This window comes from Euprymna scolopes, chromosome 22, assembly GCF_053919585.1.
Source record: "Euprymna scolopes isolate OS-2025 chromosome 22, ASM5391958v1, whole genome shotgun sequence".
NCBI classification, from domain to species: Eukaryota; Metazoa; Mollusca; class Cephalopoda; order Sepiida; family Sepiolidae; genus Euprymna; species Euprymna scolopes.
Window position 1 is genome coordinate 44,929,158 of NC_136503.1, and position 20,988 is coordinate 44,950,145.

At 31.7% G+C, this 20,988-nt stretch overlaps 2 protein-coding genes across 5 annotated transcripts in view; one reads left to right on the plus strand and one right to left on the minus strand.

Annotated features, from left to right (window-relative positions):
* The window catches only part of LOC145243392 (prolyl endopeptidase-like), a 78,622-nt gene extending 68,917 nt beyond the window's left edge, over positions 1–9,705 (plus strand). The window contains exons 17-20 of the mRNA XM_080106231.1: positions 4,214–4,315; positions 7,266–7,422; positions 9,327–9,395; positions 9,554–9,705. Of these exons, the coding sequence (XP_079962357.1) occupies positions 4,214–4,315; positions 7,266–7,422; positions 9,327–9,395; positions 9,554–9,622 (397 nt within the window). The 3' untranslated portion in view covers positions 9,623–9,705. The remainder of the gene's footprint in view (positions 1–4,213; positions 4,316–7,265; positions 7,423–9,326; positions 9,396–9,553) is intronic.
* A 4,455-nt stretch (positions 9,706–14,160) lies between these two features.
* Positions 14,161–20,988, minus strand: part of LOC145243393 (glutathione hydrolase 1 proenzyme-like) — a 177,577-nt gene continuing 170,749 nt past the window's right edge. For all 4 annotated transcript variants that reach the window (XM_080106235.1, XM_080106233.1, XM_080106232.1 and 1 more), the window contains 2 exons: positions 18,553–18,663; positions 14,161–14,685 (listed from right to left, as the gene is read on the minus strand). In XM_080106235.1, the coding sequence (XP_079962361.1) occupies positions 14,525–14,685; positions 18,553–18,663 (272 nt within the window). In that variant the 3' untranslated portion in view covers positions 14,161–14,524. The remainder of the gene's footprint in view (positions 14,686–18,552; positions 18,664–20,988) is intronic.

A 20,988-nucleotide genomic window follows, 5' to 3' on the forward strand; every position in this document is an offset into this window, starting at 1 on the left:
TGATAATAAACTGAACTTTAAAGGGCACATTAACAACTTAAAACAAAAATGTTTAAAAGCAATTACCATCTGAAAAAATTATCCAAACTAGACTGGGGAGCAGATTCAGCTACAATGCTGAAAATATGCCATTCGCATATCAGGTTCAAACTGGACTATGGTTGTGCCATATACAGCTCCACTCACAAATTCTACAAAAAAAAAATCCAAAAAAAAAACTACTAACCATACAGAATCAAGGTTTGAGACTTAGCCTGAGGGCCTATCGAACCTCACGAATGGAAAGCCTGCGTGTAGAAGCCCATGAACCACCTCTACACTTAAAATGGAAAAACTAGTGTTACAATATGCAACAAAATTGCAAAGTAATCCTGAAAACCCAACATACGAAACTACCTACAAACTTTTATTCAGGGAAACCAAAAAGCATACTCTCTTTTGGACACAGAATCAAAGAAATAATACTGCAAATTAATGAAAAACTAGACCACATGATTACACAAAAAAATAAATGACAGACCATCATGGACATTAAACGAACCAAAAATTGACCTTATACTCGCTAAATATAAGAAAAACATTACAAACAATTTAACAAACAGAAGCAATTTCAGAGAACTCAGAAAAATATGCAGAATAAAGAAATATACACCAATGGGTTGAAAACCATAAATGGAATAGGCGCAGCATATACAGATGGATAAAGCCAATAAGTACGGCTGCTCAATGATACTTCCATATACACAGCTGAACTACAAGCCATCAAAATGGCACTCAAATATATCAAAGACAATAACAAACAAAAGTTTATCATATATACACTCACTATCTTGTATCATGGCCCTGGAAGTGGAAAAAAAAAACAAACAGCCGTTCATCACTGAAATCCTGCAAGAATATAATAAAATAATTGTAATAGTCTGGATACGAAGCCATGTTGGCATCCCAGGAAACGAAAAAACAGATAAAATGGCTAAAGAAGCCACAAACCATCAAATCAAAAACATAAAAATCCCACAAACAGACCTGAAAAGAAAAATTAACGAACATTTAGAAAAGAGGTCGCAAGAGGAATGGAATAAATGCACAAAGAACACGAGCATCAGCCTAGAATTAAAAGTGAAAAATAAAAAAGCTTTGAAGGGAAGAAGAGAGGAGATTGTACCGATCCGAATCCGATACACAAAACTCATTATTACCTAATCAATGCGGAGAAAGCAGCAAATTGCACACACTGCAACCAACAAATAACAATCAAACATTTACTGACAGTGTAGAAGACACAAACATATCCGGAAGAAATATTTTGGAACAACAAACATTGAAAAAGTGTTCCAAGAAGTGGAGCCTTAAATGGCAAAATACTTAAAAGAAACAAATTTATTCAAACTCCTGTTAACTAAACAAATAACGTTTTACTTTAGAAAAACAAACTCTTTTAAACTTTTCAGGAAATTTAAAGCATCTTTATAAGAAACTGAACTTTTTCTTTGCATTAAATGACCCCTAGAGGTTGAAATGCCGATAAGCAAACTCGCTCACTCACTCTTTGTCTCAGAACTTATACAGATTATCTACCCATCGAAAATTCTAAAATCTAACATGGCTTTCAGTTAAAAAGCATTCATCCGAGACATTGTGTGTTCTATGAGAGGAGTCTACTCAATGCATCCTGTCAAAGTTAAGTAATATTTTAACATTTTTTGCATGTTATAAATATCTTCGTACAAAATAGAAATTCTGAACAAGTAGCAAACTATGTTAAAAAAGAGAGAAATGATTTAATGATAGAGAAAACATTTCCAGTTATACCATAGCTGGAAATCTTGTGAAGTAGGCCTTTATGCCATACCTTGTCGAAGGCCTTTGATATGTCAAGAGCAATTGCCCTAGAAAGGAAGCCTTTGTCAAGAGATTCACTAATCCTATGAGATATAACCGTTAGCACATCTGCGGTAGATCTTGCAAAATGGAAACCATATTGCGTGTCACTAAGAAGGTTGTTTCTGCTGAGGTGGTTGACTATTTCTCTATTTAATATGGATTCCAGCAACTTACTCATGACACACAGAAGACTTATTGGTCTGTACTGAGAGGGAGATGATTTATCACCTGAATTCTTAAATACAAGGCATACTGATGAGGTTTTCCAGGGTGTTGGAAAGCACTTCTCCTTAAGGCAACGCTTTAACAGTTTCGTAAGTATGGGAGCAAGTTCTGGTTGAAGCTTTTTTAACACTATAATTGGGATGCCGTCAGAGCCAGTTGCTTTACTGGAATCAAGGTTCTTGATTAGCTTGGCGACCTCATGCACAGATATTTGTATGTTACCTAGCGTGTTCTGTGTTATAGCAGGAAATATGGGGAATTGATGGCCTTCGTCGCATAGGGTAGAATTAGCTGCAAAGTTCTTGCCAAATAGTTTGGCCTTGTCTGATGCTGACGAGATGACCTCTGGTCCATTGATAATGGTTGGGATAGAACGCACACTTCTGTTCAGGATCCTATTTGTTATTTGCCAAAACTGGTGGGAACCAAGCCGCTGATCAGCTACTTTGGATTTAATGGACTGAGCATATAGCTCTTTTGCATTTTTTCTTACTCTTTTACAGTGGTTGGAGTTCCTGAAAGCAGCTTTAGTCTCAGTGCATCTATTACGTTGGTAGCTATGGAAAAAGTGATTTCTGTGCGCAATGGCAGCAGCACATTCTGGGGAGAACCATGGCTGGCTGTTAGGTTTTTGTTGGAATTTTTTAGATGGTATGCATCCGTCTATTCCTACAATTAACCATTCGGTCAGGTCTGATCCTATAGAGGACACATCCTTTTTAAACATGGAATGCAGAGGTAGATCAGATATGAGTGTACGGAAGCTATCCCAGTAAGCCATGGAGTATCTGTATACAGTACGGTAGAGGGGGTACGTCTGGGGACTTATTACATTTCATTTTTATCTTAACTGATACGACGGAGTGGTCGGAGGATCCTAGAGGAGAAAGAACGGAACATGAACATAGCTCAGGGGAAGTTGAGAGAAAAAGGTCTAGAAGGCTTGCATACTGACCTATAGTATTGGGCACACGGGTGGGCTCGCGAACAATCTGAGTGAGGTCATATGCAATGGCAAAATCATGACAGAACCTCCCCTCGTCGTCTGTCTTATTTGAGTGGGTCAGCCATTCCACGTTATGGACGTTGAAGTCACCACAGATGTGAATGTTAGCCATGGGATGTGCAGACAGGATGTGGTCTATTTTCTCAGATATACTCTTAAAGATAGTAACTCTGCTGTCATGGGGCTGATAGAGGGCAAATATGAATGTAGTGGTATAAGCAAGTGCAACCCGGAAGCACATATAAGGTAAATTAGGATCTTCTTTAGATATACCTGCCACACTGGAAGCCATCTTTAATGTAGGCACATATTCCATGCCAATGGCGGTCTTGGGGGTCAGATTTAGCTGTTAAGTTAGAGTATCCATTAATTATGAACTTATCTAGGGAAGTGGCCACCCTATTGCAGTTTCACTTAGAAAGAATATGTCCAGTTTCGTCTCCTATAATTGGGTTTCAACCTCTGGAAGGTTGGAACGTAGACCCCTGATGTTGGAGGAGGAGACATGGTAGTAGGGGTCTACGTTGGAAGATGGGGTTCTAGGTTTAATCGAGTTTTTTTTTTTTTTTTTTTCTGGAGATATTTCATGTTGAGGTTTTGGGATTTGTGGAACAGGTCGGTATACTTGGTTAGAGCAGGATAGAGAGGGAAAGTAAGAGAGAAAAGGGCAGGAAATTTTTTTAATTTTTTTTTTAATGTAGTTTTAGAAAATCATTTTTAAGTGATTGGTGGAAATTTGTAGAAATTACAACATAAATCTTGCAAGTTTTGAATTATTGTTGAGTTATCTCAGATTTTTTGAATTCTTTCAAAATGGCAGATGAAACAGTCACTCCTTCAAAAATAATTTTATTTTCTTTATAAAAAATAAAACTACTTGATCAATTTGTGAATTTTGGAATATGTTTTCATTTTATCATGGGTATATACATCATACAGAATTTTATTTTTTATTTGTTTTTTAATACTGAGGAATTCTGGGCAAGAACCAAAAATTTTCATGTTTCATTCATCTCTCTCCAACAAAACAGTAGGATTATTTAATGTAATATAATTGATAAACTGTGTGCTTATTTAATTTCTGTCTTTCTTTTCTAGTGTCCTGGATATGCTTCGTTTTCATAAATTTACAATTGGTCATGCTTGGACAACAGACTTTGGTTGTTCAGACATTCCAGAACATCTCAAGTTTCTTATGAAGTAAATTTATACACCTTTTTTTATTACCCCCCTCCACTCTTATTTTTTAATCTCCGATAAAAATTATTCATTGTAGCTCTTTCCAATTTATAAATATTCAAGATTTTAAATATCTTCATGTTTTCATATTTAATATCAGTAATGAATGGTAACCTCTCCTCTATAATTTTGCTCCTGAATTTGAATCTCATTAAAATTTTTATTTTTAAAGTTTTATAATTTTCATTATTGAAGAAAGAAAAGATAATATCCCAAACTAGTCACTTGCTATATCCTCATTTTTCTCTCTGTTTCAAGTTAAATATTTTTACAACTTGTGCTATTGTCTTTTGTTTATAAATGACTGTCTGAACATTCTTGTTTGCTCACTGACTGCTGTGATCATCCTACACATTATGCCTGGCTAAAATTGTCTGTAAACCCAATCGGTGCTGCAACAAGCAAAACCACAAGTCCAGTTTATAGACACATAATAATGTTATTTTGGGGATTTACAAGAGGTACTTGTCTATTTAGTTGAATGACAGACTTGCAACATCAGATTCTTGCCTGACCAGACAGATACACAAACCTCATTAACACCATAATTTATTGAGAGCCCTGAAGGGAGCCATCCAGTCCAGAAAGGCATACTGGCTCAACTGCCTCATTGTTTTTCCGAAAATCCACTCCAACTCCCATAATTCCAACCAGGTGATGCTGGCTGGCTATGACTGCCTCTCCTTCCATTCTCCTGGAATCTCTTCACCGTTAACTGGTTCTGTCCCTTTAATAATAGTCTTAGATGTTATTTTCAGTACTATCTCCATTACTGCAGATAACCTTGGATATTGTTCCTCTAACTGGACTGATCCTAGTGAGACTGTTTGAAAAAAAAAATTAAGTATATCTCCTGAGTGGTCTGACTGACCAGAAATATTTTCAGTTCTCTTGCCCCCTTATGGCTAAGAATCCAACAACTGCATTACCTGCTGCAGAACACATGTTTAAAGCTGTTCCAATTCTTTTTATATATTAAATTCGACTGCTAATAATCATGCGGGTTATAGAAAATGTACAAAATAAGAGCAAGTGGTCAAACAACCTACAGTGGGAGAGAGTGAGAGTAATAGTCAGGAATTTAAGAGATAGGATTAATTTGTAAAAAAAAAAAATTTTTTTTTTCAATCATAAATATTACAAATTCAAGGAATATATTAGGATGTGTTTTAAAATGTGCAGGAAAAAAAATCCTTAGTGAAATAAATATTAAGTCAGCTTTAGCATAATTTATGCAATAATACACTAAAGCAATTTCATCTGCAGACATTATCAATTGTTATTCTTTTTTAAAAAGTAAAGGATTGTTTGATCACAGAAAATTGATTACCTACAGTATTGTTATGGTTTTTCAAGAAGTAAGGAAGATACATGTTCATTTAATTTAAAGAACATTTAACTGACAATGCCAATTTTTTGGTTATTAAATTTTACATCCATCTATTAAGCAAAATTAACAGTAAATTATGCAGATAAATGAAAACTAAGCAGGAAATTTTCACATTCCTATCAAAACACACATTTATATATTGGTTCCCCCCCCCCCCCCCGATTTATCAGAGAGGGACCTATCTTTTCAGTGATGTGCGTCCGCCAGATAATTATCCATTAGTTTTTTTCTGAAATTTTGCCACAAATTGTATTTCATTAAATAGATGTGCACAGTAAAAAAAAATTTTTTTGCAAAAATTCCCATTGCATTCCCAGGGGCTCAGAAGAGGTCAAAAAATGCCCCAAAATGACATGTTTTGCTCCATAACTTTTGATCCATCCATTAGATTTTTCTGAAACTTGGCCAAAATTTGGAGCCCATTGTTCTTAATATAAATCCAGTATGGGTGACCCTGGCAAAATTCTGGTTTGCGTCCCCCAGGAAGTTTCAGTGCTAAAAAACACTCCTTTTTGTGGCTCTTTTTTCATATTTCTCAACAAAAACTTGATATGTCGTACTATATTCAACTCCAATATAAATGTGTTAAGGCCTGAAACTGCACTGTTATCCATCTACACTGGGATTCGGGCTCAAGAGGTAAAAAATGCTCCAAAATGGCCATAAATGACACTTTTTGCCTCATAGCGTTTTGATCCATCTATTAGATTTTCCTGAAACTTGGCCAAAATGTGGAGGCTATTATTCAATATAAATTCAGTATGGGTGACCCTGGCAAAATTTTGATTCGCATTCCTCTGGGACTTTTAGGGCTAAAAAAAAAAAAAAAAAAAAAAAAAAATGCCTTTTTGGAGCTCTTTTTTCATATTACTCAAAAACTTGATGTGTATGTCTATATAGTGGTTCAAATATACAGGCCTTAAGGCATGAAACTACACCATTTAATTATTTTCACCGAGATTCAGTGTCCTCAGCAGCTCAAAAATGGTCACAAATGCCCCAAAATTGCAAAGAAAAAAAAGACACTTTTTTTACACCCATAACTTTTGCTGCATCCATTAGATTTTTCTAAAACTTGGCGAAAATGTGAAGGCAATGTTGGCCCCTTCACACTTCTCACATTCATTTCTTCACTTTTTTTTTTTTTTTTTTTTTTTTTTTTTTTTTTTTTTTTTTTTTTTTTTTTTTTTTTGGCATATCACATGGAGCACCAGAGGGGACCATGCACGCATGACTTGTCTAAAATAAAATTTTCTATTCTAATATAAATATTAAAAGCACAAAGTTCCTTTAAATAGCTTGATAGCCAATACTAGAGCTACAGATACTTTCAAAAGTAAAGCAGTAAAATGTTAAGTGCATATATTTTGTCAGTTTTCTATGTTTTTATTATTTATGTTTACTTTAATAAACATATTCTGTAAATATAATAAAACAAAAAAAGCTCAACTTGATTTTTGACCAGATCATTGAGAAAAAGCAAATGTTTTTTTTTTTTTTTCTTCTTTCCGTCCCCCTCAGTTATTCACCATTACATAACATCCGTGTCCCTAAAGATGATATCCAGTATCCTTCCACCTTGTTGGTAACTGCTGACCATGATGACCGTGTGGTGCCCCTTCATTCGCTCAAGTACATCGCAGAATTGCAACACACCATGAAAGGTGAAGAGAAACAGGTAAATGTTCTTCAGTCTTCTTACTTAAATCACAAGATTTTCTTTCTTTTAAACAATGAAGAATGGCATCGTCTGTAACCACTGACAGGATTATATAGTTTATATTTGCTTTCGAATGTGGGTACTTGTGCAGTATAAGGACTGTGCTATCAGAGGAATTGTCGGGATGATTTACAGAAAATGCGGGAAGGTGCTGTGCTCCTTTTAACCCTAATACAAAAAAAAAAAAAATAATCATAAAATATTGGATTATTATTTAAAAAAAAAAAATCACAAGTTTTGGTCACCAATTTTTGTACATTGCCCAGACAATTACGATGATAGCACGGTCCTTATGCACTCAAATGTGTAAAGATGTTAAAGAATATTATTAAAACACTTTGATGATCAACTACAGTAAAGTGTTGAGTATTTTGTGTGTACAAAGTCTTATGTTTTGTTCTAATTTTGGTAAGTTTATCTTTATTATATATGTTAGCAAATATACGCTGCCTTTAGTTGCATATTTTGTATATGTTTAGTAAATCTCTTATTGAATAAAAATGAAAAAACGGATTTACATGATAATATGATGGATGGCATTTTTTTATTTTTATTAAAGAAGTATTTATTTACCTTTTTTAAAGATGTGAAGCAAGCTTTCCATTCTGTTTAGAGTCCTTCTCAAGTGATTTCTTTATTTTATTTTATTTTTTTGTTTCTTTCTTGGAGATATAAAAATCTAAAGCCCACTTTTAACATTCCAATGGATTACTACCCAGAGATTTTTATATCTCCCAAAAGAAATTGCTTGAAAAAGACTTGAGATAGAGTTGGAAGCTTGCTTGATATCTTTAAAGGTAATCGGTATTGTGAATTTAGAAGAAAATCATAATTGTATTAGAATCATCTTATCACTAATTTTGACTATTAACTACTAGCAGTTCAGCCTGGTTTTGCTCGGGCCCTATGTACTGTTCATAACTTACCTTATACACTTTATGTAAGATTTCAAATGTTTAAACCAAAATTTGTCTTAGTAATTTTGTAGAGACCGAAGGGGTCAATTTTTTTTTTTTTTAACTTGATCCCAATTTTGACCCCTTAACATTGTTTTAATTTGAGACCAAAATAATAAAAGTTTTACCAATGTCCAAGTTACCTACATCATCAAAAACTTCAAGTGTTTAGACCCAAAATTGGTGGACGAATTTGGTAGAATCTGCAAAGGTCAACTCCTAACTTTGACCTTTTGGCAGCCAAATTTTTGCCCCAAAACTGATTTTAAATGCTTGTTGCCTATCTGGATACCCGTTATGTATAAATTTCAAATGTTTAGACCCAAAATTGGCTAAGTAGTTTGCTAAACACTGCAAAGGTAAAATCTTTTGAACTTTGACCTCTTGGCAGCTCAAATTTTCAACCCAAACCAATTAAAAAGCTTGCCCTATCTCTGTAAAATTTCAAATGTTTAGACCAGAAATTGGCTGAGTAATTTGGTAGACTGCAAAGGTAAATTTTTTTTAACTTTGACCCCAATTTTGACCCCTTAACATTTACTTTTTTTTGGGCTCAAATCAAATTTGAAAGTTTGATCCATGTCCAAGTAACCTACATTTGAAATTTCAAGTGTTTAGACCCCAAATTGTTGAACTTTGACCCCTTGACAGCCAAATTTCTGGCCGAAAACTGATTAAAAAGATTTTCCCAAATCTCAATACTCTAGACAGAAAAAGATATATATATTCGCTCAGGTTTTGAATAAGTTTGGCAAACATATTCTATTTCCAAATACAACATAAAAACCTGATTAGACATTTTCTTTTTGGTTCTAAATAAGCATCTGCATAATCCAAATTTCCCTTGCTCTTCTCCCCACCTACTTCTCGACCACCAAATTATTTTGTTTGAATTTTTCATTTCAGACAAACCCTATGATGATCAAAGTGGATACCAAAGCTGGTCATGGAAGAGGGAAACCAACCAGTAAAATGGTAAGTGCACTTTGGTGTTCAGCATTATTTTGCAGCAAAATTTGGAATGAAACCAATAAATTTTTATACTGATCTCATTTATTATAAAAACCAAACTACTATTAAATTTGTGTAAAATAAAGTTTTTAAAAACTATTTTATTTGACTTTCTTTTCTAGATCCAAGAATACACAGATTTATATTGTTTCATCGCGAAAACCCTTGAGCTGAGTTGGCATGAAAGCTGAATCTACAATCCGATCAACTGATTTGCATTTATCAATTTATTGGAACATTGGTCTTGAAATACATAAAATTTGAAAGAAATAAAGTTGTCCTGTTTTTCTTTATTTAGAGCTTAAACTTATTAAACAGAAAAATTGTCTCCAGGAATGTTTCTAATTTTACAAATGTAATTCATAATGAAAATTTCATGTTATTTATGGTTATAAGACATTTTATATTTGAAATATTGGTAGTTTAATTTTTTTTTCCTTAGTTAATGTAACATCAAAACCATATCCTGGAAATCAATTCCTGAACAGAAGTTTTGCACCAGGTTTATGTCCCTAAACTTTGGAATCCTTATTCCAATTTTGATCAAAATCTATTACATGATTTTGATTTGAGAAACTGTCTATGACTCCTAAAATTTGAAATTCAAAGAATCTTTCTTTATTGGTGTACAATGCTAATCTGAAATATTTGCATTCCAAATGAGGTTGTGTCCCTCTTATGCTTTAAAAAGAAAACCTGTAAAATTACAGAGAAACTGATATTTTGGAAACAAATAACTCTTAAAATTTTACATCTGAATTTTCATGAAGGGCTTTCACACACTTTTTGCCTAGATTGTCTACATCAATCATCCTATCCATAAAAATACATGCCTAATCCCTTTAGTCCTCTTCCTGTGCTGATTGATCTCCCTGACCTTGGCAGGATTTCAGGTGGTTGCTAGATACCTGCTTGCTTGAGTCTTTGGAACATACAATCATAGAGCTAGGCCCAGACCTCTACATACCACTGTTCAGATGCAATTATGTCCAGCGCAATCTTTCCAATCGGTAATTTGTAAAGCTAGTTTCTTCTGTGATTCTTAAATTTTCCATTCAGTATTTTACAAAAATAAAAAAGGGGGGTGGTAAATGAAATTTTATAGCACTCGGGAGGTGCACTGCAACTCCTAAGTGCATGTGTAGTACTTAAGAGGGTGTCCGATCGTCATATGCACACTAAATATCTTTTCATCAAATTTTGAGACACATGAGGGGTTTAATTGATGTAGTTTAATTGATGAGTATCTAAATAAGATTTTAAAAAAAAATTGCAAAATTGATTTAAATAAAAATATAATATACATAAAGCATGCACCCATTGAATTACAATTGACGAAAGCAGTTAATTTTATTTGTTGCATGATTGATAATGATGGGATCAATTTACGATGAAATACAAACACGCTTATATTAAAAAAACATTTATGTAACCATTCAAGATCAACAAAACAAGTTTTGCACAAATAAAAAAAATTGACATTACATTTTAAGATTTGTTTTAAAAAAAAAAAAAAATGACCAAGGAGTTGAAACATGACCATGAGAAAGTATTTGAAGGAAAAAAATGATTTTAGTGAAATATATGGATGAATAGTAACAAAACCCTTTCACCAAATTGAATTTAAACATGAGAATTACTTTCAAGATTTTTTTTTTTGTTCTATTTAAAAATGGAAAATTTTTTTTTTTTTTTTAAAGAAATGTAATTATTTCAATGGAGAAAATAAGTCTGTTTTAAGAGGGGGTTTTCAGTGGAACAAAGTTGGAATTTTATTATAGACTCCAATATTAAAAATACAACAATAACAACACACACACACAATTAAAAAAAAAACAGTAACAATTCAACCATTCATAATGCAAGGAAAAATACATCTTTTTATCACAGAATTTTCTTTGATAAATTTAAAATATTTTGATATCTGGCATTCCTTGAAAAACAGTTTGCTACACAAAGAATCCCTAATCACTGAGATTTTATTACATATATAATATGAAAAATAATATAAAACAAGGGTTAAACTTTCAATGGAGAAAATAAGTTTTTGAAGAGGGGGTTTTCAGTGGAAACATTGTGTTTGTTTGGGTTTTTTTTTTTTTTCATTATATATAGTCAGATTTGCAAATTTACACTATGAGCTTTTTTTTTATTTTAACTAAGACTCGTATAATGTTGGCTAAAGACAACTAATATATATATGAATGTGATATTCTTAAAATTTTATCTTTTAATAGTAAAGTGGAGAAATTGTTTTAACAAAATGGATAGAGAAGTGAATGAAGATTTATTTTTGCAATTTTATTTAAAACTTTCATAAGTGAGGTATAAAGGTTAATGAGGGGAGAGGGAGGTTAAGCAGTTAATAGCATAAAATATGGTTTCCATTTTCACCAGTTTTAAAAAAAGAAAGCAATCTGTAAATAGACAAAATTTGCTAAAAACAAAATGCAGCCTTTCAGAGATTCAGTTTGTTTAAAATAAACATTTACATGAGTCTTTAATAAATAAAACAATTTTTATAAAATAAAAATTGATAGATTAAAAGATGCTAAACAGTTAATGATTAAATCTTTCATATTTTCAGGTAAAAAAAACAGAGGAGACTTACTTTAGTTTCTTTCGAGTGAGTAATACTGTCCGAAATTAGGAACAATAAATTTCCATCGAAACAGAAAAATGGAGCCGGGTTGAGAAGGAGTTATGTTATTATTAAAAATTATTTTATAAGATTCAAACTAAAGATTTTATCAAGACAATGAAAAAAAAAAATTTTTTTTGGTAAATAATGGATTGAAGAAAATGGGAACTCAAGCAACCATTCCATATAAGATTATTTTCAAATTATTTCAATATAAGCATTTTTTATTTTAATATTAAAATGATTTAATGAATTGAGAAAAGATTATTTTGCAAATTATATTACAAAGCCAGAGTTTATATAAATATATATATATGGGAAATCAAAATTTGTTTATATGTAAATCTACATTTTGTCTTTATTCCAAGACTCACGCAAAAACAAAGAAGGCAAGCGTTAAAAATGTCATGTGTCTATGTGCGGAAAGAACATTTTTAAAGGGAAACATATTTAAAATTCAAAATATGTTTATGAAGTAGGTCTTTTTTCTTTTTTTTTTTTTTTAAATAGCATTGATATTAAAAAAAATTTCTTCCGCTTTGTGCCTGTTTTAGTTTTGGAAAAAAGACTAAAAACATTCTTTCAACATTATAGTCACACTCCTCATTTTCAAATACTGACTTTTATGTTCTTGAGGAAATTTTGGATGACATCTAAACAATTGTTTTTGTTTTTTTTCATTGTTGGATTATTAATTCCATAATTATGATCATATATGAATATGGAAATAGTTTAAGAAGAATAAACAGTTCTCAGTTTTGTCTATAAGAGCAATATTTATTAATTATAGGTGACACTATTATCCTTTTTTTTTTTTTTTTTTTTTTCTTTTTTTTTCTCCCCCCCCCCCCCCCCCACGGTTGAATTTTTTACATTACCTGTGATATCAAAAAGTTAATCATTGTATAGTATTACCCATAATTAATATCTCGTGTCAGCAGGAAAATAAAAACAACAAAATGCTTAATTGTAAAACATGAGCAGAATATGCATTTCTATACTTATCTGTCCATCTAAGGTACCCAGGTTTCACTGGAGATTTTTTTATAAAGATTCTAGTTGACTAAGATCCTAGGCGTTCATCAACCATTCAAGGACATAGATTCCAGAAAAATCAAATAAGGAATGGGTACACCGTTCATTTGATTATTTCTTCTGGAATCTATGGCCAAAAATAGCTGAGGAGCAACCAGGATCTTCTGTTGGAATCTTTCTAAAATATTCAGCAGATCTGAGGCATGAAATCTCGATACCGAAAATGAGCACTTAAGTGTATATAGTATGTTAATAAAGATATATACAGCCACATAAATAATAAATATATACATATCTATAGCAGAATGAAGTGGGGAAACTTAAATTAGTTTCTCTAAAAGAAAATTCTTTAAAATATTTTTTTTTTCTTTTTCAAAAGCTGTTCCCTTCATATTGATATTTTGCGTTGGTGAAAGATAAAATATACAAAATTGTATGAATCCGCAAGGGTTAGAGTTCTTTCCTCTGATTTCTATAATTCAAAATTGTTTTCAGCTGACTTGATGGCTAATTTCTCCGAAGAATTTATGTTCAGCTTCAGAAAGTTTTAGATTAGAGACTTTTTCTTTAAATTAATTTTCCATACAATTTATATTTTCTAAAATTATTAAAAAAATATACATGGTCATTTTTCTCGCTTGTTTAAATTCCTAAGATATCAATATTTCTTTGTATTCAAGTTTGGAATTTAAAAATATATTTCCAATGTAGGACTAAAAAAAAAAAAAAAAAAATGCATTTCATAAAGACCTGAAGTCTTTTTTTTTTTTTTTTTTTTAAGATTATGTTCAAAAATTCACCCTAATATATAAAGAAAAATCTGTATGATTGTATACTTGTTACAAAACGAAAATTTCATTTCAAAAATTATAAATTGATCAAGTAGTTTTATTTTTATATAAGAAAATCATTTTATATGTAAATGAGGGATTATCTCACCCATCATTTAAAAAAAAAAAAAATGTCGAAACAAAGGGAGATAAATATAATGTTTTTTTTTTTGTTGAGTTATGTTATAATGCCTTTGAATTTTCATTAATCCCCCCAAAAATATTTTCTTCATAAGAATAGAATTATTTGATCAATTTTTGTGATTTTTGGAACATTTTTGTTTTGTCAAAGATACAGACATCATGCAGATTTTTTTTTTAAATTTTTGTTTTTCAATATGGGGGGAATTCTGGACAACACCACACTTTATCCTAAAATAACAAAACAACCCCAAAATAAAACAGTTTATAAACGAACTTAAAATTTTTCAGCTTAACTGAAAAGTAGAAAAAAACCCTAGTATTTTATGTCCTTCAAATTCAGTTTCTAGGATTTTCTTTGCAAGTTTGTTTTTTGTTGAGGGAATAAACAAGAAAGCAATCATGTTCTGGCAAAAGGTGGTTGGTGAGGTGTCAGCAGTCGAGATTTAATAAACAGCTGAGAAATTGCCCTTGCGGAAATCTGAAAAGGCTGTAATATTGTTATTGTCTTTGATAACAGCCTGAACGATATTCATCGGAGTGGATCGCTTCACCATGGTGTGGCCCATTGCTTTCAGTCCATTCACAATACTTCGGCTAAAAAATTCTGAAAACAGATAAACATCTTTTAATTTGGTAATTAAAAAAAAAGATAGTAATATTTATTTACTTACTGATGAAAGTATGAATACAGGAAAAGATGGTTTGGTTAAATGCTTGTAGCCATTTGAAATGAGATATACCATAACTTTAGTGAGAAACTCTTATGAACAGCTGAACGTTAGGTTTCTGAATTTTTTTTTTTTTTTTTTTAGATGAGGATTGATTAGTCTGAAGAATCCAAATAATATGAATACTGTTCTCATTTTTAGTGTGCATTTAGAAACAAAATAGGTTTAAGGCTTCTAAAAAAAAAAAAAAAAAAAAAAAAATCCTAGAATTGTCCACAAGGACCTGTGACATAGTGGATAAAATTCAGTTGTAAAAACTCTTCTAGAGGGTGAAGTTTTAATCCTTAGGACGACACTCAAAATACAGTTGCTAATTACTTGTGACTTCTTCCCAGTCATAGCTTATGAAATGAAAGAATACTATCCCCGTAGATTACAGAAAAGGTCCCATTTAAAATTGTGCAGATTTCGATAATATAATCTCCAATCTTTAGGTGTATCTTTTAAGTTATTTTCTCAACATTTCAGTTAAGATGAGAATAGTAGTCTGAAATAATAATCCAAATAATATGAGCTGAAAGTTATTCTTTAATAAAATACTTAAATTTTCTTTACTAACTTTGATTTTTCCCAGTAATGACATGGGAAATTAATCCACTTTTTAATTTTTTTTTGTCAGTCTTTTGTAGATTGATTTTAACAAACAATGTCTGATTTTATTACTTTTAATATGCGCAAAAAAAAAAAAAAAATTTAATTTTTCCTGAACTATCTGTATGACATGACACTAATTTGTCACCTGTTATAATTCCCAGCAACATTGGTAACAATTTATACAGCTCAACGTATTGTTCTTGATCAGGAATGCTGAAATTACATGTTTAAGTTTTTAAATGTATGTATGTCTGCCTAAAACTTTCGACAGAGGCAATGGATTTTCAAGAGATTGGTATTGTTTTGAAGCTCAACCCTTCGGACGACAAATATAAAAAAATTGGCCAAAAACATTAATTCTTTCACCCACAACTGGGCACTTTTCTACAGGGAAGGGTCGCTTTTTTCACCAATATTTTCGAAAGTCATCGCCTCTTTTTGATTGTCTAGCCTTAATTTAAACATTTGTCACTTCCGGTTTGGCGATTGGGTGCAACAGCTAATGCGTCACTTTTTTTTTTTTTTTTTCTCAACACACACCTCCAAACACTCGGGCAATGCCGGGCACCCAGGCTAGTCTTCTGATATGTTAATTGAATAATCTTAGGAGACTTTACCAAATTTTTTGGAAATAAGATATTTATTGCAAAGTAAATTTGCTACAAAGTGTGAACATATAGGAAATCTAAGTAAAACACTAATATAATCATCCATTCTATAATAAAGAACAACGTATATGTATACATTGATTTTGTGTGCGAGCACATGGAAGGTATGAGCAACAGCAAGAGATGGCCAGCATATGAAGAGAGCATCAGCTGTAGTAGTCGAAAAAAAACTGCATACGCAAATTAGAAAGTGTGCCCAAAAATGAGGATAAAAAAATGCAACATGTACTCGGAAAGAAAAAAAAGACGTCAAAATAAATACACATGTAAATGTGCAGGCAAGAAACAGCTGGCTACTACCAGCTGTGACTGGTGTGCAGTGGGGGAAAAACGCATGCTTGGCTAAAATTGACAGTGGCAGCAAAAGACTTTAAATGGTGCCAAAAATAACGGTAATAAAAACATTTAAAAAAAAAAAAAAAAAAATGCCAGCCCAGATTTTTTATTTATTTGCTTGTCTATTTGTGAAATAACTACATTACATTTAATGCAAAAAATAAGAAATTTAATCATATCCCACCATCAATTTGAAATAAAGCACTCATTCTAAGTTAACAGTTTATAATTTTTGCCCATTTTTTTTTTTTTTTTTACAGGCAAAAAATCTGAGATACACACACACACACACACACACCTCAGAATTTATGCCTGTTAAACTGGCAAAAGTTATAGGCCATTAACTTGGAATAAGTGCATTATATTAAATTTGTGCTTAATTTTTTTTGCATTAAATATTAATCCCTAACAACTATCTATCAAACAGATACCATAATACTTAGTTTGCTGCACCTCATTATAGTAAAGACCCAAACAAAATATCAACAAGATTGACTCAGTAGTTTCCAAGAAAAAGTAGAATGGACTGACTTAAAGAAATTATATATATATATATATATATATATATATATATATACATACATACATACATACATACATACATACACACACATTGCTCTTTATTATATAGAGTGGATGATTATATTGCTGCTTTATTTAGCAGCTATCCTAAAATAAAGTTTTTTATATGACCACAGTTTGTAACAAATTTACTTTGGTCCATCTTTTCCCACACCAAAACATTCATTTTTTGTTTTCTATACTGATTTATACAGTTTTTCTTGTTTTAAACTTTTCAGTTTTCAAAAGTTTTTTTCCTTTTAACTTTACTGATTTTTTTTTTTTTTTTTTTTTTTTTTTACATGGAGGTCACCACTTATCAAGGCTCAGAAGCCACTCGGGGATAAGGGTTATTGCGTGTACAGTAATCAATGGGATAGTGTTGTAGTATTCGTTAGTATTGGAGATTTGATTACTTAAGGGTCAGGTCATCAAATGTATTTTGTATGAATATTAGTGCAAGAGTTTTTTTTTTTATCATTTTTGAGAGAGATTAGACAATTGTGTTATATATATATATATATATATATATATTAGTCCTCGCACGAAAGAGCAGGACATAAAATGTTTTAATAATAATAATAATAATAGAATAACAAAGACTTTCGCTGGCGAGGACTACTATTGACCGTAACCAGTTATACAGTCCTTTTGAAATTTTCATCTCTATTTTTCTCGTTATGTACTGAATATTTGTTAATGAAACCTATATGAAATATGTTCCTTATTAAATTTTAAAGATTTTCTATTCTGAAAGAAGTTTTAAAAAATTTAATCTAAAACATTTTTAAAGTTTTTGTTAAAAATATTCAGATTTTTTCATTATTCAGACTTGTATTACAAAGAGGGGGTTGCAAAAAATGAGTTGTAGTGTGAGGAGAAATACAAACTGAAACAGAGAGAATATTCAGGTCTGTAATAATACAAAGAAGGGGTTGGAAAAAAATGAGCTGTGGTTTGAGGAGAAATACAAACTGAAATAGAGAGAAGGAGAGTTTTAAAATATAATATTAAAAAGATAAGATACAAGTTAGAAAAGCATTTCATCCAAGGCATGAAAATTGTTAAACAAAATGTTTTTACTATAGGCTTTAAAAATAAAAAAGGTACAAGATTCAATTTGAAATTTATTTATCTTCAAAGTGCACTTTTCTAAATTTTACAAAGTAAGGTATAAAAATTTAATTTAAATTGAATCAAAAAACTACCTTGGATTTATTTTATGTAATGTACATTCTGTTGCAATTTAAAAACATTATCTTTCATTTAGCAATTAATGATATAGATATAAAATTTTCAATGATTTTTAAAAAAAAAAGTGCAACAGAATGTACATTACATAAAATAAATCCAAGGTAATTTTTTGATTTAATTTAAATTAAATTTTTATACCTTACTTTGTAAAATTTATAAAAGTGCACTTTGAAGATAAATAAATTTCAAATTGAATCTTGTACCTTTATTTTTAAAGCCTATAGTAAAAACATTTTGTTTAACAATTTTCATGCTTTGGATGCAATGCTTTTCTAACTTGTATATATAAACACATACACACACAAAATAAATAAGGAAAGCTGTACTTACGGTCATACTCAGTCATGTTAGAAAATAGTTGGTTATGAATGCGAGGCTGGCTAATGGCTTTCACTAAGTCCATCTTGTATGACAGCAGATTGATCAATACCTCAGCAACACCTGACAAACAGAAATAAACACATTACATTGCATTATACAAATTAATCATCAAAATATTTTATATCTACATAACCTTCTGTATGTGTCGGCGCAGGAAAGTCTTGGATACTTGTGCACTTTTGCCACTGTGCTGAAATAACTTTATTATTTTGAAAACATTTCTTAACATGGGGAGGGAGGGTGTTTTGTAACTATTCTGTGCTTCCACCTAAATCTATATATATAAAAGCCAAACGTCTGTGTGTATGTATGTATGTTTGTTTGTAACGCTAAAACTTTTGAAAGACGGAACCAAACTTGACAAATATGGTATCATATCGAAGCCCCATCACCCGGATGACAAATATCGAAATTTCACGTCAAACGGAACACTAGAAGTTGGTCAACTGATCAGTTATCTTCGAGGGGGGGCCCCAAAAAACCTGTCATTATCTCTATATATAAAAGACAAATGTTTGTTTGTAACGCTAAAACTTGAGATGAAAGATTCCTCTCCCCTAAGAATAAAACATATGTTCAATATCTGCTTTTGTTTTTTCATTGTTTATACGGTCCCGAGCAACGCCGGGTAGCCCTGCTAGTATTTAATAAAAAAGAAAAAGATATTGTGAAGCTTGAATTTAACCCGAAAAAAAAAAACTATTTTAAAAAAAGCGTGGTGGCAAAAGTGCACAAGCACCAAGTCTTATAATTTCATGGTGTTTATTTTAAGATCAAAATGTCAAAAAGATTATTTCTCCTGTTTTTCAAAATTGTCAAAAAGGAATTAATTACTCATTATATAAATCTCACCTGGCTGTTAGTGTGTGTGTATGTCTACCTAAAACTTTCGACAGAGGCGATGGATTTTCAGAACATCAGTATCATTTTGAAGCTCGACCCTTCGGACTAAAAATATTGAAAAATTGACCAAAAACATTAATGCCTTCACCCTCAACTGGGCACTTTTCCCCATTTTGGCCGCAACAGCTAACGTGTCAGGTTTTTTTTTTTGTTTTTTCACTTTTTTCCTTTTTTGCAGTATAGGTTCGAGTCTCTTTGCCTACAACCACTTTTTTTTTTGTGCTCGCAATTTTCCTTTTTTTTTTTTTTTTTGCTCAACCAACGCCCTTACACACACCTTCACTTTTTTTTTTATTCAACACACGCCTACAAACACCCTGGCAACACCGGGCACCCAGGCTAGTATCCAATAAAACAAATGATTCTTTAGAAAATGTTTGTCACTATTGGGGAGGGGGGAAACAAACAAATCTTTTACTATATGAAAGACAAAAACAAAATGCAAGCAAAATATGATACTGAACATCAAAATAATCTTTAAAGAAAACGTTTTCGTCAAAATATGAGGAAAGACGTTAATATGTTAACATGTAGTGTTCATTGCAATAACAAAAGAAAAAAACTTTGGCTCAGCATTTTTTAATTTTTTAACAAAAGGCATTTATTCCTGGTATTTTCAACAACGCATTACATCTTGTTTTAAGGAGTTCATTTAGTTTATGTTGTCTGCCATGTCTTTTTAAAACACTCGTCATCCACGTGGTTCACTTGCTGTCATTTTTCCAGCCATGTGTGTCTCTTTGTCTCCGCTGTAATGTCACGAACATGTTTTTTCTTTCTCTTCTTCAACTGTGATGTCACTTCGTGCAACCAGCTTGATCATTTGCATGTTAGCTGTCGTACAGCTACTGCTGATGCTAACAGCACTCGTGGCTCTGTTACAACCGTTTTGTTGTTTTAACGAAAAACTCATGTTGTGATGCAGAAAACAGCAGGTGTTTCATGATCATCTGCTTGAGAATGGGTTCCATAACCTTGTAGATAACTGAGGCGAGACTGACAGGTCGATAATTAAGAACCTCCTCCTTGTATTTCTTGAATAATGGACACTGTCGCTATTCTTAAATCATTCAGCACCAAACTGGTCTCAAATAAGAGATTGGAAAAGATCACTAAAGGTTGTGCCAGGATGAAGGCAAGAACTTATCAAGGTTGAATGGATTTTATCTGAACTGACTTCCATCCAGTTTGATCCTCAAGACCACAATTTGCACTTTCTTCATAGAGATATCCATGAGATTTCTCATTTCTCAGTTGTGATGTCATCATTCATGAAAACATCAATTGTGAAACCATATGTGTCCCTCTTTCGACAATAACAAACCCCAATGCTGTGTGTGCCAGGTTTTTCATTTTCTTCTTATTCTAACCATGTTGTAGTCTTATATCTTGACGACTGCCAAGGGAGTAAGCACTGGTTTACAAATATAAAAAAAATAAAACCATGAATACAAGTTTACAAAAAAAACAAAAACAAAAAAA